Below are 27,997 nucleotides of genomic sequence, written 5' to 3'. Positions count from 1 at the left end.
AAACTAACACAGAAATTGTATATTTTTTTGTATTTGGATGGTTTATTTCTTTTGCCAGTGGTGAAAACAATGTAACATCAACCATAATGGCACAGATCCAGATGTGAAGGAGACGCAAGATGAAAAGTTCACCCAAACTGTCTCCACAACGTTACCACAGAAAAAAAAAAAACAAAAAACGAAAGTTGAGAGGAAGAAATATAAAAAAAAAAAAAAAAAAACAGTACCCTGGAGACCCTGTTCATGTTTGCATTAAGGCACAACCAAAATGAAAAAAGTGCAGTATTGCAAAATGGTATGCCCATGCAGTTACGAATCAAATGAGTCATTAAAGCCCAGGTGAGTTTTTAAGTTAAATCCACCATACTCCAGGTATGCTGAACACACATCCTCTGAATGGGCCAAAGCAACTGTCCTCAACACAAAAACTTTACATATTTATGTACATGTAGCCTCATTAAAACCTGCAGCAGTCGTGACTTGATAGAAAATCAAATGCACTTCTTTACTCCAGTGTGGCTTAAAATTGAGCGAATACTTAAAGACACAAAAATCACCGACATTCCTTTCAAGATGTAATTTATCCATCTTCTAATTTAAAAAAGTTTCCTCCATAAAGTTGCGTCATCACCTATGTATAAGAACTAGTGCGCAGTTGGAAACTTGGTAAAAAAGACAAAAGAACAGCAGGTCCTAACATAATGGGACACTGGCGTCAAGAAAAACAACTCAGTTTACAATGTTCAAATCTGCACCAGAGCACGTTTAAGAGTGTGAATTCAGATTCACGGTTTGGTCTGGATGCACAGAAGGTCAGTTGGTTCTGTTTGTCAGTGAACTGCAGCACAGTGTAAACACCTGCCTGCCTCTCGTATTCACTGAGTCAGTTTAGGAACTCCTGCCTCTCGGTGAGGCCTCAGTAAGACACTCGGCTCACTCTCGTGGTTGTCCCATCATCTATGGAATGGATTACCTCAAACGCTACAAAGAAAGAAGAACGTCAACCTGTTCTGAGATTAGTTTGTGTTTTTATTTATGTCAATAAATCTGAGGATTATAGATATACTTTATCATCAGATATATTCTTCCTTCTTGCTTTAGGCGTCAACCACATCTGACAGTATGTGAAACCTGAGCCAACCTGCTGTTGAGGCTCTAACCTGGTAAAGTGAGAGGGTGAGGCAGAGCCACCAGCAAGTGTAAAATCACAGGATATCCAAGTAAAATCAAGTGACTATCTTTAGACTTTGGTGTCGGCCTCGGCCTGCTCCTCCTCGTACTGCACGGGCGTAGAGGGGATCATGGGTACGGGGCGTCTTTTTCTCCTCACAGCTGGATCTGGCCGCCCTGTTTCCTGCGCTGGAGCAGCGGGAGCAGATGGAGGCACAGGGATGGGACGTCTCTTTTTGGCCGAGGCGGCGGAGCTGGAGCGTACGCTGAGGATGCCCTGGGCCACACCTTCCATCTCAGCCACAGGCATGTGCATAGCGTCAGCCATCTCCTTTTTGGCAATGGAGACAAAGCCTGGGTCTTTGGCCTGAGAGGTCAGGCCGCCCTTGAACAAAGCCTGGCAGAAAACACAACATGCACCGTCTTTATCTACAGATATTTAATTGATGTTGACGTCTGAAACTGTAATGCCCGGTTGACTGAATGACATTAGGAGGTTAATTATACACTGGTGCCCATAAAGTTGAAATTAAATATTTTTTTACCTTTTCTCATGAAATGTTTGTCACAGTGTGATTTATTCTTGATAAATAAAATGTAACAAACTCAGTATGTAATCACTGAACCTAGTCAAAGGTGATATGTGCAAATAGGAATAAAAAAGAGAAATGTGTCTGAAAACAACATTATACCAACTTTATGGGCAACAGTGTATTTTATAGTGGTTTGATAAATGTTTTTTTTTAACCAAACTGACATGTATTTGATGGTTGAGAGGATTTTCTCATTTTTCATCATCGTATTACTGTATATGGAATATTTTATCTATTTATTTTTTTAGCAGTTGGTAGCATCTGGAACTTTTGGATCTGGAATTTCACAGATTATCTGAGAATACAACACTCGGATTAGTCAACATGAAAATGAGCGATGAAGAACAAAGCCCTGAAGTACAGTGTGTTCCCTTTATCTTTACACTGAACAGCAGACCCATCCCAGACAATGGAAAAAAGGCAGAACTCCTTTAAAAACACCCACTGTGATTCTATAGTGTAACATGTCTTTAAAAACCCTTCAATCCTGAGACACTAAACTCAGTAAGGAATAATATGAAGTGCTGGCTAATAATGCTGAAATTAATTTACCTTTTAATTATAATCCCTATCAACTCGGTCCAGGACTAGACGTCATTATATGGAGGAAATCAGCCCAGTGCAGATAACACAATCCTATTTGCGTGTACCTATCTACAATGTGCGACAGCAGACGGGGATGTCAGTGCCTGCTAATTGTGTGCTACAGTAATTAGCCTTGAATAAAGGTTTTACCTCCTGGACAAGCTGATCAGCTGCAGACTGGGAGCCCAGACTCTGACTGTCACTGAAGATCGGATCATAAGGAAACTGCAAATGAAAATGTCGAAAATACAAACACTGTCTGAATGATCAGGTCATGATTAGATCCAATGGAAAAGCCAGGCTTTAATAATGCAGTACCTGTGTTCTGTCTGTTCTGACTGTGAAGTTCCAGTAGCGTCTGTTGTCTAAAAGTTGAAAAATAAATCACTTTGTCAACAGTGTGATGAAAAACAGTGGATTTTAGACTGTGGTGTCTATATGGACTCACCTGGCTCCTCGTCGTCACAGTGGTTGTAAAACTCTTCTGGACTTCCTTCCCTTTCAAATGAAAAGCTGCAACACAAGATTCCCAGCTGTCAGAGAAGGACACACATCATCCTGCTGCACAGAAGTGTTCGGGTCTTACTCTGCGAAGGCGTTGTTGTTGGTGTTAGATGTGGGGAAAAACTCTCCGGCGGGCATCATGGCGGCAGAGTTCGGCGGCGACTCGGGCTGGCTCTCAGAGAACTGGAGGGGCCTCTGGCTGGTCACCTGAGGGGACTGAGCGTCGGTGGGTTCAGATGGGAATGAGCCGCCACGGTTTCCGAACAGGCCGTGAGAACGCTGTAAATGAAACAAGGACACATATGATCCACATGACCCTTAAAGCCTCTGCCTCAATATGTGCAAACGTTTATCAGGATAGAGTATGTGCTCTGAAAATGGACATACTGAGGTGAATCTAAAGTTAGATATAATTTATTTTCACACATTTAAGGTTATCCTCCTTTTTCAGGTGATTGCAAAAGACGTCTAGTTCTTACGTACAGATACAGATACATATTCAAACTGACAATGTTTAAGTCCAGGCTGAAAACAGCTCTGTTCAACTGTGCATAGAACAACTAAAAGGGTTCTATCTGCACTCTTCTCTTTTACTTTGTTTTAATTGATTATTATTTATGTTTTATTGATTGTGTTTTAATTGTAATTGTGTGTTTTTAAGCTGTCTCTTCCATTTTTGTAAAGCACTATGAATTGCCCTGTGTATGAATTGTGCTATACAAATAAATCTGCCCTGCCTTGCCAAATGTTCACAATATAACATATAATGTGACACTAGATCATAGGTGTTGTAGAGGCAGGTGAGGGCACGTGCCAGTACCACATGATAAAACCCTGCCTGCTGCATGGAACTGAAATGTTATGTTAATACACAATTATAAATAGACTATTATTGTAGGGATAAAAGGACGATAACTAGATAATATTGAACTATACAATTAGAAATGTCACAATAACGGCTAAGGGTGTCATTTCAGAGGTGTTCATCGGTGCGTTTTGTTTGATTGTGTGGGAGCAGGGAGGTGCACCCATAGGCTAACTGTAGGAGAACTGTGAACATGTTTTCTACGTTACATACATTTAGCTACAGACAGTAATCATCACCTGGAAAATGGCCTCTTCCCCAGCCTCCTCCATAGCTCTGTCCATCTCTTCCTCGTTCTGCAGGTCTCCTGAAATGGCCCTGTGCATCTCTGCAGCCGCCTCCTCCTCAATACTCCTCAGACCTGCCTGAAAAAATGTAGAGAGAGACTAGTGTAAGAAATGACTTAAAACATTTGGAATTACATTAATACATAAATAAACAAGCACATGAAAAACCAGTAGAGGATTTTATTGATAAGAAATGACATCTATAATAACACATTTTATATAAAGTCACATTTACAAAAAAGGAATTTATTAATGTATATCCCTTCTCTTTTAAGCATTTTATTTCGAGATACCTGACAGTGTACATAATGTGTATTTAGGTGTATTTATGATCCCATCCTAACCCACAGTCTACTCACCTGGATCTCTGGGCCAGAGGCGCTCTTCTTCGTGGGCCTGTAGCCGTAGTACTCCTCCTGACGCTTCATGAACTTTCTGAAATGGTCCTGGAGCAGGAAGGTGGCGTAGAATTTGCCCACAGTCACCTCATCATCTGTACCAGATAAATTATAGTGCAGCCAATGTTAGAAATACTGGACTTCTTTATGAAAAGGTGAAACTTATCTAACGCTGTTCAAGTTGACAGACTCTCACCTCCTATAGGCGGGATGACCTGGTCTAAGAGTTTCATACTAGTGCGCTTCCAGATTTGCTTTATAATGGCCCTCAGCTCCTCATTGGCCTGCTCAAAGTTACCTGTTGAAGACAAAGCACAGAAGTTGTAGAATGTGTCAGTAAGTGCTCTGTGATGGAAGGAAAATATACATATGACCTGCAAACCATACTGATAAAAAATAAGAATGTGGTGAACCTTCTGTTTTGATCTTCAGTGCAGTCCTGACCAGAGCAAACAGTGTGGCATTAAAGGTGACGGTGCCATCGCTGTTGAGTGGCATGTTCATGCCAACCAAACGCTGCAGAAAAGGAAGTCGGTCACAGTAAAACACCAGGGAAAAAGGAGCAAAAGATCATTTTCTACCTGTGTCTCTTTCAGTATTATTTAGCATAGATTTAATAAATTAAATGTATGTTGAAAGAGTACAATGGATTATACTGTTTTATGTGAGATATGTTTTTTGATGTAGGGACTAAAGATGGAAATTAGCCTTGACTATTATCTTGCGTATTGGCACATATTGTGTTTATTAATATGCACTGTCCTTTTGAAAAAAAAAACAAAAAACTTCAAACTTAAACTAAATAAGACAGGGGCAGCAGGTGAGACATTTTGGAGATTTCCTCACTGACCTCAGATTACAGACCTTTTACTGTCTACATGCAGGATAACACACTTATATCTGTCGTACCTTGCAGGCAGCCCGATGAGGACAGAACTTTCCAAAGCCAAGTGGAGGCTGAATGCGTCGCAGCAAAGTCACCACATCCAGATGTTTAATCCTCCCCCTGTTCGACCAGAGAAATGTGACACGTACTAAAATCTGACACTTATGAGACTAAACAGAAATACACTGAGGAGGAGGTTCAATATGCGGTTCTTGGTAATGCGTTCAGACTCACGTGGCTTCAGGGTCATATTCAGCCCAGATCTTCTTAAACTCATCCAGGTGGTGTGGACCGAGGAGAGACCAATCACGGGTCAGGTAGTCGAAGTTGTCCATGATAACAGCAACAAACAAATTAAGGATCTGAAAAAGGTGGAAAAAGATTCTTATGTAAAACACTCTTTCAGGGGGAAGGAAATTGTTTCTAACTTACGCACTGTTGTCCATAAAGATAGAATAACATGTTTTTACCTCTATTCATGAAATTAATGTGACAATGTGAGTTATTCTTGATAAATAAAACTGTAACTTGGACTCAGTATGTAATCACTGTACCTGGTCAAAAGTGTTTATTGATGTGTATGAATAGGGATAAAAAGAGGAATGTGTCTGAAAACTAAATTATTCCAACTTTATGTTCAGCAGTGTATTTAATCAGTGTTGGGATGTTTACTCTTGTGAAGTACAGATTACTAGTTACCATATAACTATAAAAATTACTTCAACTAAGCAATGTTACCCATGGTACTTGATTTCTTCTTGATTACTTTTTGAATAAATGTTTTAAACAAGCCAATAAAGCAGAAATTTCAAAAATATATATATACATTTGAACTATCATTGTACAATAACAGATCCTCTAGTTCTTCTAGGTTGAACTGGACTAGTTTTGCTTTTTTGACCAAGAAGAATGATGACCTGGGCAAATAAGAACTGACATAAACATACAGTAACAGATGCATTTTCTGATTTCAGAAATAAAAAAAATATTAGAAATAGATATTTCCAGCACTGAAAGACAACAGGGTATCCCACTTTGGTGTGGCCTGCTGGGGTATACATGTTGCATCAGAAAATATCAGGTCTGCTGAGAGTCTGAGTTCTTTTAAATCAAGGTTAAAGACTCACCTGTTCACTGCTGCCTTTGACTAAAAGGCTTTTGACTTTTTCAATTTTATATTCTCTTTTGAAACTCTGCACTGCAACTCTTACTTTAATATGTGTGTTTTTATATTTTTGGATTTTATGTGTTGTTTTCTTACTTGCTGTTTTTAATCACCTTTTACATGTTTCTTTTATAATGTTTTAAATGTGTTTCTTTTTCCCTGTTGTTGTAATTCAATGGCCTGTGTGAAGCACCTTGAATTGCCTTGTTGCTGAAACGTGCAATACAAATAAACTTGCCTTGCCTTACCCAAAAATACATTTTACCTAAAAAGTATATATGTAGATGTAGGCTTTTTGTGATTGACAGCATTAAATGTATTTAAATTTTTCATAGAGGTTTGGACAGTGAATGAAAAGAAAGGCTGAATTATAGGCAATTAAACCTAAAATTATAATTAAGTAGATCTAAATACAGTATTCATCAGAGAAGTGCTCTCGACTCCTTTATGGCCACTACTCACCAGGAAGGCACAGAGACAATAGAAGCTGAGGAAGTAGAAGACAGCGAAGTTGGACCCGCAGGTGTACTCTTCTCCGGGCAGGTAGTCAGACTTGGGGTCACACTTCTTCCCATACATCGAAGCCATCATGACCTCCTGCCAAGCCTCTCCAGTTGCACAGCTGAAATAGTCAATGAACACCACCCACAGTCAGACCTTGGTTTATCTCTGAGGTCTTCAACCAGTGACCTTTGAACCGTGACACTCACCGGAATAACATCAGAACAGCCTGAGGGAATGTCTGGAAGTTGTTGTTGCGGTTGATTTGTGTGCCGTCCACTAAGGCAATCTTTCCGAAAATCTGGAGGAAAGTGAGAATCTCAGTTAAAGCCAGCGACAAAACTGCAACTTACTGTAGCCTAATATAGTATGACTAGTGTCTTTCCTGTACCTGCATACCGATGACAGCGTAGATAAAGAAGAGCATTATAATGAGCAGAGCTACATGAGGGAGAGCCTGATGACAGAGACGAAAAAGTCTGGTTATTGGAAAGTTACCAAAGGAGTGAAGAGCAAAGAGGACAATAATAAAAATGCAAATGATGTTGGTGAAGATGATTAGGTGTGACAGACCTGGAAAGACTTAATGAAGGTCCACAGCAGGTTACGGATGCCCTCGGACCGGTTCAGCAGTTTGACTAGACGCATGACACGGAAGAGTCGGAAGAATGTGATGGAAACGGAGGCGTTTTCAGACGCCTACGGACAAAAACACACAATTTGAGTAAAACAAAAGAAAAGCAGAGCTGATCTTTAAATTAGATGGAGAATGGAAACTTACCGCAATGGCTTGCATTGGATTTGTCTCCTGCACAAAGTAGACGGATAGATGAGATACTGTAGTTAATATGAGTTAAAGTGGTAAGAAGTGGTACGATAGGGGTGGGCAATCTGATGAGCTTCATCAACAATTTTATAGAAGTTTCAGTACTGATTGTTTCATTTCACTGTACCTACTCTGATAAAGATGTGGCACTATTTAACGTAGTAGAGAGTGGGGGATTAAAACACTAATGCTGACTGTGGATCTGCAATTTTTCATTTCCAACCTTCATGCCAACCATTGGCAGAAGGTTAAATGTCAAAATCTGAAAAGTGCCTGATGGGATATGTAGTTTTGAAGAATACTTGAGTTTTAATCGTTATTTTATGTTTAGTTATTGTTCACAGCCAGTACAATGCTTTATCACCTCTTAATTTTAATTCTTTATTTTAATAACAAAATAATGACCTATAGTGGAAATACTGTTATCTTAATAATTTAATACTTTGCTTTAATGTACAAAGAAGCAAACAAAATTTACAAAACAAAGAAATCCATGAGCTCATTCTGATCTGAAGTCAAATAATCATGGATGGTGTTGATGTTAGATTCATTGTAATATGATCTCTTTTTCAGATTGCCCGCCTCTAGGGTACTGTCATAAATAGGAGCCATATGACAGACAATGCACTGGTAAACTGTCAAACACCATTAAGGATCGACTCACAGTCTCAAACTAAGGTTAATATTAGAGTCACTGTCTTCACCTTTGAATTAAGCTCCTAAAACTCTGGACTAAACTGAAAGAGGAACAGCTACTATTTATAACCCATGCCAAATTAACAATGTGCACACACTTCACCTTCAGATTTTTAAGATTTTCAGTAAATCATTAATACTTGCGGTGCTGGTATCATACAGTACTAAGCTGGTATCCTGTATGAGCCATACTGTCACACAATACAGCAAATACCTCTAGGTCTAATCTTACATCGGTCTGTAAGATTAGACAGACAGTAGAAACACCTGTTGGATGTTTCGTCAGCAGTAACCCAGTCTGAGCCACACTAGGTTCAGTACAGTTTAGTAGAGACCAGAGTGCGGTGCTCACACAACAAGGCTCATGCAGCAGTGCAGTGCAGTGCAGATCAGATATTTACAGCGCAGCCATGGAGACAGTACAGTCCTCCACTGGCAGCCAGGGCGGTCTGTGGACGATAGACACATGAGTGAGAGGCATGAGGAGAGAAGGATGGGGGAGAAAAACATGACAGTGACAGAGGTTTGGAGAGGAGACATCTGAATTTGAAGCTTGTTTTTGTGGATGAAAATATGAGGAGAAGGCAGTGCAAAAGTGGAGAAAGAGACAAACAAGAATACATTAAATGTGCCGCATTATTGAATAAAAACTACTCTAACATCCCCAACTGATAATGTGCTCTCCTAAAGAAAATACAAACAGTCACTAAATAGTCAGCCATGAATAACTGTGGCAATAATGGAACATTTGGTGATGGAAATGATGCTGAGGAGGGTGGGAGAGTGTAGCAGGTGGGGTATGTTTGGGTGATAATGGCCAACAACAGTACTGACCATGTCCTGTGAGCTAGTTCTGCTGGCACCAATCAGCTGTTGGGCCACGAATATATGATTCTGGGTATAAGCATTGAATAAATACATTTAGACACTTTAATTCCAATCACACTTGTGTCTGGGAATGTGTCATTTTTGACAACACTGTCACACACTGTACACCACCTGCAATGAGAAGCTGGATTCTGTCAAAAAAAAGTAACAAGATAGTTTGGATTATTTGTAACTCACGTCGACTTCACTGAGGATGACGTCAACAACGCTACCGATGACGATGATAAAATCAAACACGTTCCAGGGGTCTCCGAAGTAGCCCTGCACATACAAGTGGAGCAGCAGTGTCAGAGTTATTCACATCTATCCCATAAAAGTAATACAGAACTGAAAATACTCCACTTACAGGTTAAATCTCTGTATGGACACTTTAATAAAAGCATTTAGGTATTATCAACAAAATGGAGTTAAAGTGGTCATAAAGTAGTTACATGCTGGTCCTGAAAGACCAGCATGTACAAAGATGGTGGAGTAAAATTAGGGACATGACTTCATGTGATGTTTATGTTGAAGTTAAATCAGAATATAAAATTGAAAAATAAAACCTTGGTTATAGGCAAGCAATTTGTAACTGTAGAACAAACAACACAAGGATCTCTAAAGTCACTGGACGATATAAAGGTTTGGAAAGAAGTCTGAGAGTCTGTCATTTGTGCTGTAATGGTTGTGTGGGAGGTGAATTCCATGTTTAATTTGAATGTACTAATGTACAGGTTGTTGAATTTAGGAAAAAGTATTTGCCAAAATACTATTCACAACATCCATCACTGTATAAACTTGTAACGCTTCCTCAGTCCGAACAACCAAAAACAATCCATAAATTGGTCACCTTTCTGAAGAGGGTTTTACCTCTTTTCCAAATAATTTTGTTATTGCTGAATGTAAATAGTTTTTTCTGTTATGACATGGTGTTTGTGCTCCATACTATGTATTTGGTGATGAGCAAAATAAAATAAAATGAATTAGGCACTAAAATGGTTCCGCCATTGGTTTACTATTATACATGATGTTTTCATATTACAGCTGCATAAAAGACCCAAACAGCCACTGATGGATAAAAGCATCTACTGATCTAAAATGTTTTATAACTATTAATCTACTAATTCTAACAATCCATGTAAATAACTGAGGTAAAATGTAGTTTATCATCTTTTCATGGTCATCAGATTTGACCCATTTGGATGTTCAGAGGTGAGGTGAACATGGAAACACCGTCATCATCTACAACACTCATTCACCAGTAAAACACATGTAGTTTGATAAATGACAGGGGTTGGAGATGTGTGTTTTTACATTCAGTTATTGATATCTTTGCTGAAAAAAATTACTTTTTCTTCCATTTTCTCTGTTTTGATATCATAACCTCTGAATTTACTCCGAGTTTTCATGAATATTTACATGATCTGTGAATTAAATATAGAAAAATATATGATTTATACTGAAAAATACAAAATACAGAGGATAACATCACAATGAATGGTGATAAATCACTCTGGAAAGGTTCAACAGAGACAAAAACGTACTTGGGAACTGCCATAAAAGTAGCACTGGGTCTTTATGGGTTAATGCGTGTGTTGGATTCTACTGCTGTCAGTGTTTAAGGCTGAGCTTATTTGGCACTACGTCATGTACATTCGAGTAATTTAATCCAAAAAATGCATCATATTCTATAAGATCATCATATGTTTGTAGCTTAGCTGTCCTGGGAGAATCATGTATCTCTAAAAGAATCAATTATTCATGAGCTCAGGAAAACATTCAAAATCAAGACAGTTGGAGATATGTTTTCATAAGACAGAAGGGAATGAAATACTGTAATCTGAAACGCAACTAAGGCTGTCAGACAAATGGAGAGAATTAAAAAGTACAGTATGTGCCTCTGAACTGTAGTGGAGTAGAAATATAAAGCTGCATAAATGGAAATACTCAAGTATAGTACCGGTACCATGTGGTACAGTTCCATTCTGCTGCTGCTGATGAGGCAGTAGGACACTGAGAACTTACCCTCGCTTTGAAGGCCATGAGCTTAAGAATCATTTCCACTGTGAACAAGACGGTGAAGATCAAGTTGAGAGTATCTGACAGTTTGGTCACATGGTCTGACTGATTACAGTGCTGTGGAAAGTGGAAAACAAACAAAATCATTAATTTCACTGAGTTAGTGCCAATGGAAGATCCAGCTTCAAATTCTGATTTAATACAAGTTCATCTTCAGCTTCAAAATCATGTGTTTTATTGTGTATTACCCGATTAAATTCCCAAATGCATATACTAAGTAAAATTTATCTGACAAACATAAAAAAAGATACAATAAATGAATAAGTCTAGTGATGAATAGAGATGAATCTCATCTCATCTGTCATCTACTCCTATCCAATTATACTTTTCCTTAAGTAGTTCATTAAATTCATTAAAATTAAAATTATTGTAATTTCTAATTTCCATGTACAGAAATGTTTACAACATTAATTCAAAATTAAATATGTAGAGAACCTCACACTAATTAGCTCCCAGTGTCTGCAAAATGAACTGATCTGGGATTTACTGGAAAGTTGTAATGTTCAAAGTCCCCATTTTCTTACTAATTACAATCTGTAGAAAACACAGACCCAGGTGATATATGCATAAAAAACAACATTCATTAGTTTATGAATACCGCAGGCTTAATACTGTTTTCAGTTTGCAAATTTAATTGGATTACTTTTATTGCCAAGCGTTTGTATTTTCATTATTCACGCACATACCTGCATCCCCAGACACAAGGTGTTGAGCATAATGAGGAAGAACATGAGGTACTCAAAGTAGCAGGAGGTGACTATGTACCAGACCCTGTACTGGTACGGGTTTTTGGGGATATAGCACCTCAGAGGTCGAGCCTTCAGAGCGTACTGAACGCACTGTCGCTGAAGGGGAGGCAGGATAAACAAAAGGTAGTGAGGTACTTTCATACATATGCAGTACGCTGGGAACAACTGGATCCACTCACTAACTCAGACTTTACCTGGTTCTTATCGAGCTCGCAGTTTTTATACTCCTGCTCGCCTTGCTCTTGGAAAGTAACAATGACGAAGCCCACGAAGATGTTCATCATGAAGAAGGCGATGAGGATGATGTAGATGATGAAGAAGATGGATACGTCCACTCTGTTGTTGAACACTGGGCCCATGTCCTCCTGGTCTGAGTCTATGGCTCTGTACAACAGTCTGAGAACAAACGGAGAAATGATGAGTGATGGGGAGATAACAGCAGGACCAAGATCAAACATCAGACAATGAGAGGATTTTATTGCGTCTGCTGCCAGATCTGACCCCGGGCGATGAAATTACATCCAACCCAGTATCCACATAACAAGATACTGTACTCTCTAATTCAATCGAAATGATTGGCATCAAAAAATCCAATCAAAGATGCAATTTATCAAATCAAACTGTATTCTCTGCTTACTTTGGCCAACCCTCAAATGTGGAAACAGTGAAGAGAGCCAGCATGCCGTAGAGCACATTGTCAAAGTTGAAGTCACTATTGAGCCACTCTCTCGGAGCCAAAACGGTGTCTTGAAGGGAGTTATCCATGTGCTTCAAGAAAAATCCCCTGAAAATGGACCAAATAGGATGGTCAGCAGAAATGCAACAGAGCTATCATTCTGGTTTTTGGCTGATGAAACCTAATGATGTGTGAAAAATGTTTGCCTTACTGGCATTCCTCCTCAGTCAGTTTGGACACGTCTGTGCAGCTGTAGAATTTACCCTGCCAGTGAAAGGATTAGCAGCATATTAAATATACATGCAGAAGAGTATCTATGCTTGCAGTGGATTAATTTGGAAACACAAATTTTATGGGATCTTACTATACATTAATTCATCCTTCAATTCATGCTTATATATTGAGAAACAGTCCTCATTTACAATATATGGTAGCCAAGAAATTACAAGATATAATTGTGGAAAAAACAATAACAAGACAATTCAGAGAAAATAAAAACCCCCAGACTAACTGCAGGAATTATAACAATAATTTCACTAAAGCCACTATTTAAACTAAAACATAGGGGAAAGAGATTAACTGCAGGTAAAAATGGAGCCTTCTTTCTGTACATGATGTCACCTACAAATGTACCTTAAAGAGCTGGACTCCGATACAGGCAAACATGAAATTCAGCAGCATGGTGACCAGGACGATGTTGCCGATGGTTTTGATGGCCACAAACACACATTGGACCACATGCTGTCAATTAAAACAAATATATACAGAGTTGCAGAAATAAAGACAGAGGAAGAGATTTCCCTTGGGTGATGATTTATACAAGAGTTGTACCTTCAACCCTTTGGCTCTGTTGATAGCTCTAAGAGGCCTGAGGACCCTCAACACCCTGAGAATCTTCACCACAGAGATGGCACTGGATCTGCACAAAGCACATGACGGAACGCATGGTGTGATTAGATACTTAAAAGACAAAAAAAAAAAAAAAAAAATTGGGACTTTTGATATTTAGAATAGATTTTCCACAAGGTGAACTCACTCCATTCCCATGGAAAGCAGGGAGACTGTAACCACGATCAGATCCAGGATATTGAAGGAGTTACGGCAGAAGGAGCCCTCGTGCATGAATGCTCCATAGACGGTCATCTGTCAGAGAGATAAACATGCATTCAAGGATATTTGTGATTATTGCCACTGAAATATAAAAATAAGATGTGGTGCATTTTATGATAGTCACAACTGAAAGGTTCAATTTCAAAAGCAATATTTGTCATCCAGCGTGTGAACAAAACCATGGCTTTCTGGGAATATACAACATTTTTAAAGTACTTGATTTTAGTCTCATTTATTATTCTTATCAATAAAAATATAGATAATAACAATGAGAAGATGGATGGAATATAGCCAAGGCTGCCTGCTGTGCCTCTATCTGCAGTAATAATAACACTGCTACGCTTTATAGCTGACAGTAAATATGTTCAATAAAAACATTTTCTGTTTTACAAAGGCTGAGAAGGAAAATCAGGTCCAGTAACAATGTTGTTTTTGCTGTTTCTGACCATGAAAGAGAAAACGCCCTTTAGTCTGTGGATTTCGGGGGGAAAATAAAAAAATCTTTTAACAGTCACTATTCTTCTGTTTTGTTTTAAGTTGGTGCTCATTAATCAGCACAAAAATAAAATGTACATGTGGCAGAGTTAGCCAACAGGGCTAATTTTCATGTGTTGTTTCTGGACTGATGTTAAAAGGCAGCCATTAAATCTTGTGCTTGATAGTTTTAAGCATTATTAGGCAAAAATCCCATAATTCCCTTTCAGGATATTGTAATTAAAGTGGTCTGAGACAACATGAGACATGAGTCTTTATTCCTTGTCTGTATTTTCAGGCTGTAGAGAATCTATCCAGTGAAGCCCCGACAGGTATGAGGGTTAAATATGTAACAGGCAGCTGTAATTATAAATCACTGATCAAACACTATCAGATGCAACCTAGACGTGACCGTACCACTGTACTCTATGTTCTAACACTGAAGGTTGAAACCATATCAGGTATATGTATATGTTTGTGTATGTGTATATGTATATGTATGTGTATATGTTGTATATGTATGTGTATATGTATGTGTTGTACAAGCATGGGTATATGAATATGTAAATGTATGTGTATTTGTATATGTATGTTTATATGTAAATGTATGTGTACGTATATGTATATCTATATGTTGTATATGTTGTATGTATGTGAATACGTATGTGTTGTATATGCATGTGTATATGTAAATGTAAATGTATGTGTATTTGTATATGTATGTGTATATGTTGTATATGTATGTGTACATGTATATGCATGTGTATATGTATATGCTGTATATGCATGTGTATATGTATATGTGTATATGTATGTGTATATGTGTATGTGTATATGTATGTGTATTTGTATATGTTTGTGTATGTGTATATGTATATGCTGTATATGTATGTGTATATGTATATGTGTACATGTATGTGTAGATGTATATGTGTATATGTATGTGTGTATGGACATGTATGTGCATGTGTTTATGTGTATGTTGTATTTTTATGTGTATATGTGTATGTATGTATGTGCATATGTACTGTATATGCTATATATGTATGTGTATTAGTATATGTATATATACTTACATGTATATGCATATGTATATTTAGTCTTTTAATTGCTGAGAGGAGAGAACAGCAGAAGTAAGGTGTGTATAACATTTTCTCCCTGGTTTTGGATACTTCAGCTCTAAAGTGAAAGAACTTTAGACATTGCGTTGCTATGCTTTGATGAATATGACAATAATAGCATGCAAACTGGTGCCTTTAAAGTGCATTAGTGATGAAACACCCTCATACATGAATTATACATCAGTAGTAGCCTAATTCCAAGCATGATCCATGGCGCTGAAAAACAGAAATGCTTAAGAAATATATTGTCAATATTTTAGAGTCTGCACAAAGTTCCACAAATGGAACCTAATGTCTTATTAAGAGGAGCCAATATCACACTGGCTTCAGTGGAGCTCACACCCATATGTCAGATATCATACTGTCAACTCTGCCTCTTTGAAACATTAATTACTATTAAACGAAGCACAGCTCCAGATGTATTTTAAATTACCTTCAGTACAATCTCAATGGTGAACACAGTGGTAAAGACAATGTCAGCATAAGCCAAGATCTGAAAAGAAAAAAGCAAGGATGTGGTTGGGTTTAGTATTTATTTTTGAAAAAAAAAAAGAAAGACAAAAAGATGTGTATGCTCAGTTGTTGCTGTTAGAAGAGCAGGATGTCACCTGATTTCTGTAAGACTTTGGATCGATGGGGTCCTCAGCAGCCAAGGAGATAGAGGAGAGAAGGATGAACAAGAGGATTAGGTTTGTGAAGGACGAGGCGTTGATGATCTTGTAGCACAGCTTACGGAACCTGAACACCAACAAATATGCATAAGTCAGAATACCAAAAAGTAGAAAAAGCAAAAAAACTATTAGCTTTGTGGTTTCTGTGTCAGCTATGAAATGAAACTGCTATAATATGCAGGAGGTTAGTTTCAGATTGACATTTATCATGAGGACTCGCAGGTCCCTACTTGTTTTGAGGACCAAAGATGAAAAAGGAACTAGCTTCAGGTAAAGGAACGGCTTCTTCCTTCAGCTGCAGGTCAGCCATTGGCCGAGGCCGAGGGCTGATGGGAATTTCAGGCTCTTCCTCCTCATCATCACCTAGAATGCAGAAAAAAGCAAAGATATAGAGCAACTACAACTCATTTTCTTCTGGTACTTCACAGATGCTTACAAATCCAAAGTGAAAATATAAAACTTATTTTTGACAAAATGGAAATATCTCTGTACTGATTGAGTAGTAGGCTCAGCGTATATGGTAGTCATCAGAGTAGTGTCAGTAGGGCCTAAGTTTAGCTTCTGCTATAAACTCAGCTCAGGGAATGGGTTGAGTCTAATAATAATGAGGGGTTACTACTATACTTACACTGTAACCCAGCCATGAGCGCAGTCCTGGTAAACAGCCAGTGTAATATGAACATGATCCTACAATCACTATCCTTCTTAGACTTCAACATACTTAAAATAAGACACTGAAGAGTCAGAGATCAAAGAATGAAAGGTTTTCTGTACCTGGGAAGTCAGCAGGTGGGAACGGATCCTTTACTTCATTGACATTTGACTCAAACTCATCAATTTTCAGCTGGGGAAAAAAAAGTTTGAGTATAAAAAGTGTTATATGTGCAGCTCATGATCCATTTTGGCTTTATGATTCTGCATAGTGTATGACTGCAGAGAATAAACATGTGATGTGATGACAGCATTAACACAGACCTTGGCTGTCGTGGGCATTCCCTCAATCTTGGCTCTCTGCTCTGCCAGTTTCTTCGCTATCCTCTCCCTCTCCTCATCAGTCTTATCAGGCATTTTGGATCTGGAGGAAAAGAAGGAAACACAATGTTAGTCAAAATGTAAAAGGGAAATCATATAAAACATTTAGATTTCTTTTCTTTTTTTTTTTTACAGTGTCCCAGGGAGAATTCATTACCTTAGTAACTTCCTTCTCATCTTCTCCTCTGCCTTTTCTTTCTGAGCTGAAGTCAAACTCTCAGCCTCAGCCAAGTTGTCGACAGCAATGGCCAAAAACACATTTAGGAGGATATCTGGTTGTGCTGAACTCAGGAAAACAATATCCTTGGAACTTTTTTTATAAGTATTTGTGCTTTTTGTACATTTGCATTGATGGATATGCATAAAATTTAGTTCCAGAGAAACAGTACATCACATGAAGGATACAGTTTCCACAGACGAAAAGGATAATGAAGTAAATGGCAACCAGGATTCCAGGAACAACAGGACCTCCATAGGCCATAATGCCATTGTACATGATGGAGGTCCAGTCCTCTCCTGTTAGGATCTAGGACACAGATAAGAGTTGGAAAAAAAGGTGATGATTTAGTAATAATAGGCATGAAATACTCAATTAGATTCACATGATGTGAACTGTCAAAAGGCAAATAAAACTATCTTATCTTATCTTATCTTATCTTATCCCATAAAGACCCAGTGCTACTTTTGTGGCAGTTCCCAAAATTTTTTCTCTCTATTTAACCTTTCTTTTGTGATTTATCACCATTTATTATAATATCATCCTCTGAATTTTGTATTGTTCAATGTCAATCAGGTATTTTCCTGTATTTAACTCATAGATCATGTAAATATTCATGAAAACTGAGTAAATTCAAAGGGTATTATATCAAAACAGAGAAACCTGAAGAAAAAGTGACTTTTTCAGCGAAGATGTCAATAACTGAATGTAAAAACGTGCATCTCCTACCCCTGTCATTTATCAAACTATATGTCTTTTACTGGTGAATCACTGTTGTAGAGGATGACAGTATTTCCATGTTCACTACGGAGCCTCTGCATGTCCAAATGGGTCATGAAAAGATGACAAACTGCATTTTACAACAATTATTTACATGTATTGATAGGATAAGTGGTTCAGTAGTTATTAAACATTTTATAACAGTAGATGCTTTTAGTCGTCGGTGGCTGTTTAGGTCTTTATGGGTTTATGCAGCTGTAATATGAGTCTAACATCATGTATAATAGTAAAACAATGGTGGGATCATTTGAGTACATAATGACTACTTTAACTACATTTTGTTGATAATACTTAAATTATTTTATTTAATATTTCATACAGAACTTTTACCTGTAGGTGGAATATTTTCAGTTCTATATAAGTACTTTTATGGGATGAATGGGAATATGTCTGATCCTGGTGCTTCACTTGTACATAGAGGGCGTGGTTTGGGTCTTTATGGGTTACGTAAAAGTAGAAGTAAAAAAAAAACTGTGGACTGTGAACAATTTCAACTTTTGTGAGAGTTCGAACCTGAAACACACTGATGAGAGCCTGAGGGAAGTTGTCAAAGTTGCTGCGTCTTGGTCTGTGGTCAGGAAAGTTGAATTTCCCACCAAACACTTGCATGCCCAAGAGTGAGAAGATAACAATGAAGAGGAAGAGGAGGAGGAGCAGGGAGGCGATGGAGCGGACCGAGTTGAGAAGAGAGGCCACGAGATTACTCAGTGATTTCCAGTACCTGCAAAGTGGTGAAGGGAGGGGCGTGTCGAATGAGAATGAGCTGTAAAACACCTGTTAGAATGAGCGCAACATCCTTCAATACTCACTTTGTGACTTTGAGGATCCGAAGAAGACGGATACACCTCAGTACGGAGAAACCCAGGGGGGTCACAGCTCCGGCAGACAACATGATCATCTCCAGGATACCACAGATCACCACGAAGAAGTCAAAACGGTTAAACAGAGACATGAAATATGCTCTTGGGCCCAGAGCGTACATCTTAACAAACATCTCGATGACAAAAAGCACCAGCAGTACACGACTGGCCACATCTGTTAAAAGAAAGGACAGAGACGTCGTAGATGAGGAACTGGGAAGTTGAAAGGGAAATACAGTAAAAGGAACAGGGAGAACAAATGATCACAGACCTTGAAGTGAGGTGAGCTGGTCCGACTGGTGGTGGTGCTCTGTTGCGATGGTCAGAGTGTTGAGGAAGACAAGGAACATCACAACCCAGTAAAAGGTATTGGTTTTCACATATATCAGGCACTTCATCCTAAAGAAACGGTTCCAGCGACGAGCTAGGCGACTGAAATACAAAACAAACAAAACAAAACAAAACAAAAAAACCCTGGTCACTTCACAACCAAGCTGCTGTGGATGTTTTATGTCAACATTAAAACAAATACAACACAGACTTACTAGTAGTATACAATTTTACTCTTGCCCTCCATGTCATAAAGGCTGTCAGTGTCAGAGTCTCCACTGGTCAAAGGCAGGAGTCCTGGGAAAATAGAATAGAATAGAATAGAATAGAATAGAATAGAATAGAATAGAATAGAATAGAATAGAATAGGCTTAATTCTCATTATACAGGCTGTGCAACAAAGTTACAGACAATAGCAGTTGTAATGTAAATTTTTTTTTTGCACAATTTAAAAAATACACTTAAAATAACAAATAATGTGCAGTGTAGAAAGGAGCAGAAAACCAAGCAGACTTCATTTAACACTTAACCAAAATAGTGTTAAAATTTAAAACTGAAAATAACTGTAATAAGACGACATAGGAGTGAGACAAGCTAATAGTACCTGGCATAAATCCTACCTACAACAAGGCTAAAAATAAAACATGAATACACTTGTGTTTGTGTGTAAGCTCATATGATCAGACATGATTAGTCTGGATGATTTTTTCATCATACAGTGCCTGAACATATATTTTACTTCCATCAGAGCCTCTCTTTAATTAGTATGGGTCCTGGTGCTGACCTTTGCCCTCTCGATCAGCATCCAGGACTTCGGCGTGGGTGATCCACTCCATGTAGCCGTGGAGGTCCTCATCCAGCTGCTGACGCTCTCGTAACTTCTGGAACTCTCCACGGGACCTAGCTTTCTCTCGCTCTTTCGTAAACTCTCTGAGTAAAGACAAGGAAAAATAACATAATAGAATTCAGTTTGTGAGATATTTTAGCATTTTAGTCACATAATATGTTATCACTAAAGAGGACTGAAGATAGCAGGTGTCTTACCCACTGAGAACACCCAAAACCAGATTAAGCACAAAGAAGGAGCCAATCAGAATGAGGGGAACAAAGTAGAGCCAGGGCCATTCATTCCCTATGGCATCATTAACCTGGAAGGCAAAACTGGGTCATTAATGTCACAGTTACAAGGGATTCACCAGTAAACTGGTCAAACATCATATCAACCACTGTTTGCTGATATCAGCCAATATCAGCATCAGCATATCAACATGTCATTTCACCGATGATAATGGCAGATATTTATCTGTTGAGTTCATATTGAAGGTATTTTCATACATGTGTATGACTGAATGGGGCTGAAAAATCTAAGAGTTTATTTAACCTATTTTTACCTCCACCAAGGAGGTTATGTTTTTGCCGGCGTTGGTTTGTCTGTCTGTCTGTCCATGTGCAAGATAACTCAAAAAGTTATGGATGGATTTGGATGAAAATTTCAGGAAATGTTGATACTGGCACAAGGAACAAATGGTTAAATTTTGGTTGTGATTTTTGGGGGGGGGCACAGGGGGGCCCACTGATTGGCCTTGGCGGAGGTCTGCGCTCTCCCAGTGCTTCTAGTTATAGATGTAATGAGGATTTCTTTGTTTGCTTTACACAAAAGTAGAAATAAAACATGACAAATTAAACAAACAGAAAGTACCTTTGCCATTGGCCATCGGTCAATTTGCTATTTTAGACACTGGCACAAAATTTGCAATCAATGCATTCCTCAATATTACAACTTGTTGTGTTGTTGTTGATGAGTAATGACATGAGATGAAGAACTCAAATAGAGCCACTGTCAGTTATAACACACTGGTGCCCATAAAGTTGGAATAAAATATTTTTTTACCTCTTTTAATGAAATGATTGGGAGAATGTGATTTATTCTTGATAGATGAAGTGTTAACTGGGATTCAGTATCTAATCATTGTACCTGGTCAAAGGTGATTACTGATGTGTATAAATAGGAATAAAAAGAGAAATGTGTCTGAAAACATTATTCCAACTTTATGAGCAACAGTGTAACTGACTAAATAATAAAAGGGATATGACTTGTAGTAATGACTGACCCAATACAGCACTTTGGTCCATCCCTCCATGGTGATACACTGGTAGACAGTCAGCATGGCAAAGCCAATGTTATCGAAGTGTGTGATGCCGTTGTTGGGACCCTCCCAGCCCGGCCGACACTCGGAGCCATTGATGATGCAACGGCGTCCGTTTCCAGCCTGAGCACAGGGCGCAGGCAGCTCACCTTCTGCTGCAGCATAGATGTCTGTGGACAAGGGATAAAAACACACCCCAAATGTCAATGAACAATCATTTACATCATATATTAATATTATGACTTAGTCTTACTGTCATGCTATTCATTACATATTTTGTCTCTTTTATCCATTAATTTTTAATCTTCCTTTAGCTGTTTTAGTTTGTTTCTTCAGCCACTGACAGTGATTATGTATTTCACTGTTCACATACCTTATTATATTTGCACTTTGTAGTTTTTAAGGAGTATGTTTTATTATTCACATATAAACCAAACTGAACATCTGTCACACATACCTGTGCCAGTGTAATAGCAGGTCTTATGCATTTTGCACTTGAAGAGCTCCAGTCCCATGATGGCGTAGATGGTGACCAGAAGAAAGACCAGCAGTGCAATGTGCAGCAGAGGCAGCATGGCTTTAAGGATGGAGTTCATCACCACCTGCAGGCCTGGATGGGGATAAGAGAAAACATTTTCATGACACAAATCCTCAGTTTTCCTGATAAAAATGGAAAATGGAGTAGAAGTGCAACTACAGTGTTTGCTGGTTTAAGGAGACAGCTCTTACTAGGGACTCCAGAGACCAGACGCAGGGGTCTTAACACTCTGAAGGCTCTCAGGGCCTTCATGTCAAACCCCCCACCCTTCTCTGTTGGCACCCCTGCTATCTTATTGATGGTGTCCAAGGCAAAGGTGAAGAGACTGACAGAAAACAACAGCCAAAAAATCATATGAGTCAAACAGTCACAAAGGAGAATTCAAGGACAAAACCATTTCAAGCAGGACATAATATTTTCCACAGTTAAAGAGGCTGAAATGTCACTGACAGTTACTTAGATGTGGTCAAACGGAGGCTGTGCCCTTTGGCGGTGGAAAAACCTGCAGCTCATCTTACCCCATGAAGACGATGACAAAGTCCAATATGTTCCAACAGTTCCGTAAATAGGCTCCTTCATGGAACACCAGCCCATACGCGACTATCTTCAGAAAGCACTCTAAAGTAAAGATGATCAGGAAGATATACTCCAAACTTTCCTAAAATCAAACACACAAAAAGAGACCATAAATGGCATTGCATGACGCTCACACTCTCAGAGTTGATGAGCAGACAGCGATAAATGTTCAGCAAGTGATAAGCTTTTACAAGGTGAACTCATTAGCTTTAATAGCTTTTGTAGTTATCTGCTCCTGATATAACTTAAACAGAATTTAACAGATGGAAGGATGATGAGTGACAAAGACTAATGACACCTAGAGCTATAATTACACAGCTAAAAGCTCTGTCAGATGATGATGGACATTTTCCAGGTTTAAATGATTAGTTTAGAGAAAGTAAACAAAGATAAACATCACGTTGGTTGAATAAAAGCATCTGTTTTTAATGGAGGCTTTATCCTCGATGTTGATATTTGGTAAACACAATAGTAGTTTCTAAGTACTGAGTGAAAACAAAGACATCCTGGCATGACCGGCATTCGGCTACTTATGAAAACATTATTTTTTTTACTCAGATAGTACACAGTTTTTTGCACACAAATTTAACAGATTTTGATTTACATTACAAATGGCGCTGAATGAGATAAGAGGTATTTGTTACAGCTCTTAGGAAAATAGCCCTGACATGCATCTCCTGTTACAGTCCAAATTACTCATATAATAAGAGGTGTACTATAAGTGATACATGATATGCTTGTTTGCTTTCAGACAAATTGATACAGTAATGTTTGGATGCTTCTCCCTCAGCGTCTAATCAGTTAAAACCACCAAAGCCAACATTGCATTACCATATATTGTTATAGTTGTATCTGACAAGACAGAATAACAACTGGAGTTGCTGTCTGTTGATGCAGTGGGTTTTACACATCGCAGTATTTTATAATTAGTAGAGTTAAGTTACATGAGGCAGTATTTGAGGTCTGTCCTGTATGTTTCTGCATCAGCAGGATGACGCGGTCTGGGCCGACCTACTTCTAACAGTGGTGAGGGGATGAATTTGAAACACCCTGGTAAGCTCCTCTTACATGGCTCACCTCTGAGGAATGGCAAACTGAAAAGTCAGTAGGATTTGGGGGTAGGTTGATGAATAGGCCAAAGTAAAGATATTAAAGAAGCAGGGTTAGATTTGGATATGTAAGGACTTGATGAATTTGGCTCAAGTCTAAGAAAAAAAATCAGGCTTCTTATTTTACAATCACACTACAACCAGCAACGCTCACTTTCAGATTCGTAGCTAAGATCTGATTTAGTTTTTTTGGTTTGGCTGTTCACATTTTTTACAAGTGGCCACTATCAGATTCCAGTGTGATCTGGTCACAGTCCTGAACTGACCTGCATGTGCAAAAGAAGATGTCACTCAGCATGCTGTTGTAGTACTGCTATTGAAGTAAACATGGTGGTCACTCAAGTCAGTGTTTACAGTTTCATTTGTATGATGATGTGCTATGGAGTGATTTAGAGGCAGATGATAGCAAGAATGAGGAAAAGAATAAAAAACACCACATTTTTTGACAAATTATGAAAAATTACATAAAAGTCTCATGAAGTGGAGGTCAGAATTGAAAAGATCAAATTCCACAGGATTTGTGCTACTTATACAGCACTAAACAGATCAGAATCAGATATACATGAAAAATCACACAAGGGGCCCCTAGTCTGTAACCTGAATGTAGCCTGATGAAGATACAATAACCTCTCAGATCAAATGTCACAACAACACTGAACAAAACTGTATGCCACATACTTTTTTTTAACCCAGAGGAACACACATCGGCTCTTTTTTCATTAGCTTTTTTTCATCAGTACTTTGCCTCATACATTGACATAACACATGTATCAACATACAACGCTGTATCAAAATATAACCCTCCCTCCCTTTTCTTTGGGGAGTTATTTCTCATCTAAATTAAGGGTCTAAGGATAGAAGGTGTTGAATGCTGCATAGACTACAAAGCTATATTTGTGATTGGCGATATTTGGTCAAATAAATACAAATAAAAGCTGATCTGACTTTTCTTGACATATATCTGGTAATTTGTTTTCCACAACATTGACAGAAGATTGGCCTGGTTAAGGTACACTTAAGCCTTTAATTAGTTTGTTAAAATATGTCATACAGATTTTCATGATTGTTGACCTGGGAGTGCTCCATAAACTCAAAAAATTAACACCTCACATATAATGAGTTTCTGTGTAAATGCTTGTACATTTCAAATCAAGCATAAAAACAACAGGCCTCAAGGAAAATAAGTGCATTTGACAGCTTTTTGGCATTTTGAATAGTTTGTCCCTTATCGACCTACTTCAGCCCCATGGCCCCTCCCACATCCTCTGATCCTCCTCTGCTCACCTCCTCGCCCCACCATTAAAAACCAAGCACCGAATCTGGGTGGAAAGAGTTTTTTCTATTGCTGCTCCAACCCTCTGGAACTCCCTCCCACCTACCATTCGACACTGCTCTGACCTCAACACCTTCAAATTGCTTTTAAATACTCACTTATTTAGGACTGCTTTTAATGTTTAATTGTTTTATATTCATATACCTGCCTTTTGCATCTACTTTTATCTGTTTTTGATGTGTTTGGTTTCTGTTGTTATCTGCTTTAGGTAAATTGTCTTTAAGTTCTATGAAAAGTGCTATACAAATAAAATGTATTATTTTTATTAATATTATTAAAAATCCTCTACATATTATATCCTGTATTTCTAACAGGCTTTTTTTTTTTTTTCTGGGGCAGATAAACACAGCTAATAGTTGAATCAATACAAGCTGTCTCAAGACACATTCCCCTGCAAACACAGATGGTGCTCCAAGTAAAGGACTGAGCCCTGTCCTCTGGCATTTCGATGTGGCTTGGCACTCATACCAAACAGCTTCTAAAACCTTCAATCATTAGATGTTTGGCCTCATTGGCTCAAAGCATAACTGGTTCAACACATCAGCAGAGTCATGCTGAAACACTGATTCCTTCAGAAAGCAAAAACCATGACTGAAATACTTATACTTATCCATATTTAGGCTGTTATGACAAAGCAATGTGATGATCTGCCAGGGCCGAGGGTCCTGAGTCACACTTCAAAAACAGGGTGTGTGCTTATGCTTTTACTCACCAAGCTTGAGTTGGTGTTATTGCTGTCTTCTTCGGGCATGGGCAGGAACACAGCCAAAGCCACACAATTTGCAAAGATAGTCAGTAAGATGATGATCTCAAAGGTTCTGAGTGGGGAAGCTCAGGATCATGGTGACATAACATTAGAAGATCAGGGTTATAGATAAAACATTTATTACATTAAGTGGGATAGCTGCATACATAGGAAAAATGGGAGTAATTGTTTGCTTTAAAAATGACTGTTTCTTTATTGGTTTCATTTTCGTACATTTACTATGGCTTTAAAAATGGGGTCAGCTGTTTATTAAGTTACTGTTAAGCCTTGCAAGAAACTAATCAGAGTCTCTGGATGCAGTCTGAAACATCATCCCCAAACAGCCTCTAAATCAGCCAGCACCTCCGTCACAGTAAAGTGTAATCTTGTCTGCTGTCCTGCTCCATTCCGGCCTATGGGGGGCACCCTGACAGAATTTCCCTGCCAGGTCAGCATCATGTCTCCCTGTGATGCCGTGAGACAGCTGCAACGCCCAAGAATATGACCAAAGCACCAAACCATTTAAACACAAGTCTGCTCATCAGAAAAAAAGACAAAATGTTCAGTCTTTCATGAGATGTAAATTAACTTTTGAGTCTTCAAGCCCCGATACATTATTAAAATTATGCTAAGTATTCAAGGTGTTTCAACCCATTTCTGGAATTTTGCTAAACAGATCCCTATAAGTGTTACAAAATCAAATGCCAATGTGATTAAACTACTGCAGTTAAATTGTCCATGACCTAGCTGAGTATGTGGACATGTTAAAATGAATAAAAATCTTTTTCTTTTCAACAAATTACACACTGTCAGGTCTCTATATTTATATGGCACATCCAAAAAGCAGTGCTAATAAGGCTGTTGTCAGTGGATTACTATGAGCATCATGTTCTATTTTAGATGGAAAATATGTATTAACTAGGAATGGGCTTTGTGCTAAATACAGGGAAGTCCCTATAGGGCCCATAACATCACTCAGCAGTCTGCCTGGTGTTCATACTTCAAGCTTCACACAGCAGCAGCATTTCACAGCTAAACTTTCCATATTAAATCAGAATGCCAGCTGGATGGGACACTAAAAAGGCAGATTAATCTACAGTGTCTGTCTGCCAGATGTAAATATCTTAGATTACGAAGGGTTACAGGTGAAAAGACAAGGGCTGTAAACTTGACTTTGACATAAGCCTCCTGAATAAATAAAAGTCTTAACACTTGAGAGCCTTAATACAGATATGAAAGGGACTTGGCTTGAGTGTGCTTATCACAGCTGACCTGTACAGGTGTTAACTCACTAACCTGCTTTTGTACAGTGTGTTTTTTATTTAAATCCCTTCGTGTTGTAACAACTCTCATACCTTTAATATTTTTCACACTGTACATTCAAGAGTAAATTATGTTTATTTGCTCTGAAACTGTCCTTAAAAGCCAATGCCCTCTTAAAATGATAAACACAGTTATCTTTTGTGTAATTTGTTAACTGTACACTGCTGATGGGTGTGACATAAAGGATACTTCCACTCCACGATATTGATGCAGGCCTTACGGAAAGGGTTTTTCAGGGTGAAGAGGAAGAGGGAGCGCGCGGGCCGAGGGTTTCCTCCCGTGGCCTGAAGCTTCTTCAGCTTCTCCCTCTGCTTCCTCTTCAGCTCCTCTTCATTCATGATGACAGTGGCTGCTTCTGCTGCGGCCGCCATCTTGACGTTCCCACCTACAACAGGTTCCAAATCCTGAAGAAATGTGTCCTTTCACCGTATATTCCCAAACTGAGGTTTAGTATTAACTCCTTGTGGCAAAAGGCCTGTTAGTTTCCAGACTGGGTGATCATGTGTGTGTTCCTCCGCCGCCCTCACTCCCCTCTTCTCCTCTCCCTACGACTTCACACTGAGCCACAGGCCTCTCCTCCTGCCTGAGGGCCTCTGACAGAAAAAGCCCCCTCGGCAGGGAAAAATAGCAGGAGCCCAGAGTGGCTGGAGGAGCAGTTGGCCCTGCAGTAGTTTAAATATAGAATATGAACCACTGACAGGCCATGCTTGGGGATGGTTAATAGGGAGTGGGGCAGAAGGTGGAAGACAGGAGTATTGGGATCAAGGGGGGGGGGGGGCTAGGG

At 38.8% G+C, this 27,997-nt stretch overlaps 1 protein-coding gene across 1 annotated transcript; it reads right to left on the bottom strand.

The window, feature by feature from the left end:
• Window positions 1–31: 31 nt before the first annotated feature.
• LOC115422163 (dihydropyridine-sensitive L-type skeletal muscle calcium channel subunit alpha-1-like) lies at window positions 32–27,584 on the bottom strand. The gene is made up of 45 exons (XM_030138261.1): window positions 27,403–27,584; window positions 25,858–25,963; window positions 22,646–22,785; window positions 22,319–22,452; window positions 22,047–22,199; window positions 21,554–21,759; window positions 20,487–20,590; window positions 20,227–20,372; window positions 19,658–19,739; window positions 19,384–19,544; window positions 19,062–19,287; window positions 18,766–18,973; window positions 17,661–17,781; window positions 17,413–17,527; window positions 17,199–17,298; window positions 16,998–17,067; window positions 16,454–16,586; window positions 16,161–16,290; window positions 15,986–16,045; window positions 13,884–13,990; window positions 13,679–13,766; window positions 13,481–13,588; window positions 13,059–13,111; window positions 12,809–12,955; window positions 12,366–12,567; window positions 12,109–12,267; window positions 11,369–11,479; window positions 9,542–9,625; window positions 8,878–8,925; window positions 7,736–7,762; window positions 7,528–7,653; window positions 7,346–7,411; window positions 7,164–7,255; window positions 6,916–7,075; window positions 5,523–5,650; window positions 5,312–5,408; window positions 4,816–4,918; window positions 4,599–4,700; window positions 4,364–4,497; window positions 3,957–4,082; window positions 2,935–3,131; window positions 2,797–2,861; window positions 2,667–2,713; window positions 2,499–2,573; window positions 32–1,567 (listed from the first exon to the last, which is right to left on the bottom strand). Exons 1-45 carry the CDS (start codon window positions 27,582–27,584, stop codon window positions 1,241–1,243), a joined length of 5,556 nt encoding a protein of 1,851 aa, XP_029994121.1. The 3' UTR covers window positions 32–1,240.
• Between the last annotated feature and the right edge of the window lie 413 nt (window positions 27,585–27,997).

This window comes from Sphaeramia orbicularis, chromosome 7, assembly GCF_902148855.1.
Source record: "Sphaeramia orbicularis chromosome 7, fSphaOr1.1, whole genome shotgun sequence".
NCBI classification, from domain to species: domain Eukaryota; kingdom Metazoa; phylum Chordata; class Actinopteri; order Kurtiformes; family Apogonidae; genus Sphaeramia; species Sphaeramia orbicularis.
This window is presented reverse-complemented; position numbering and strand designations above follow the sequence as displayed.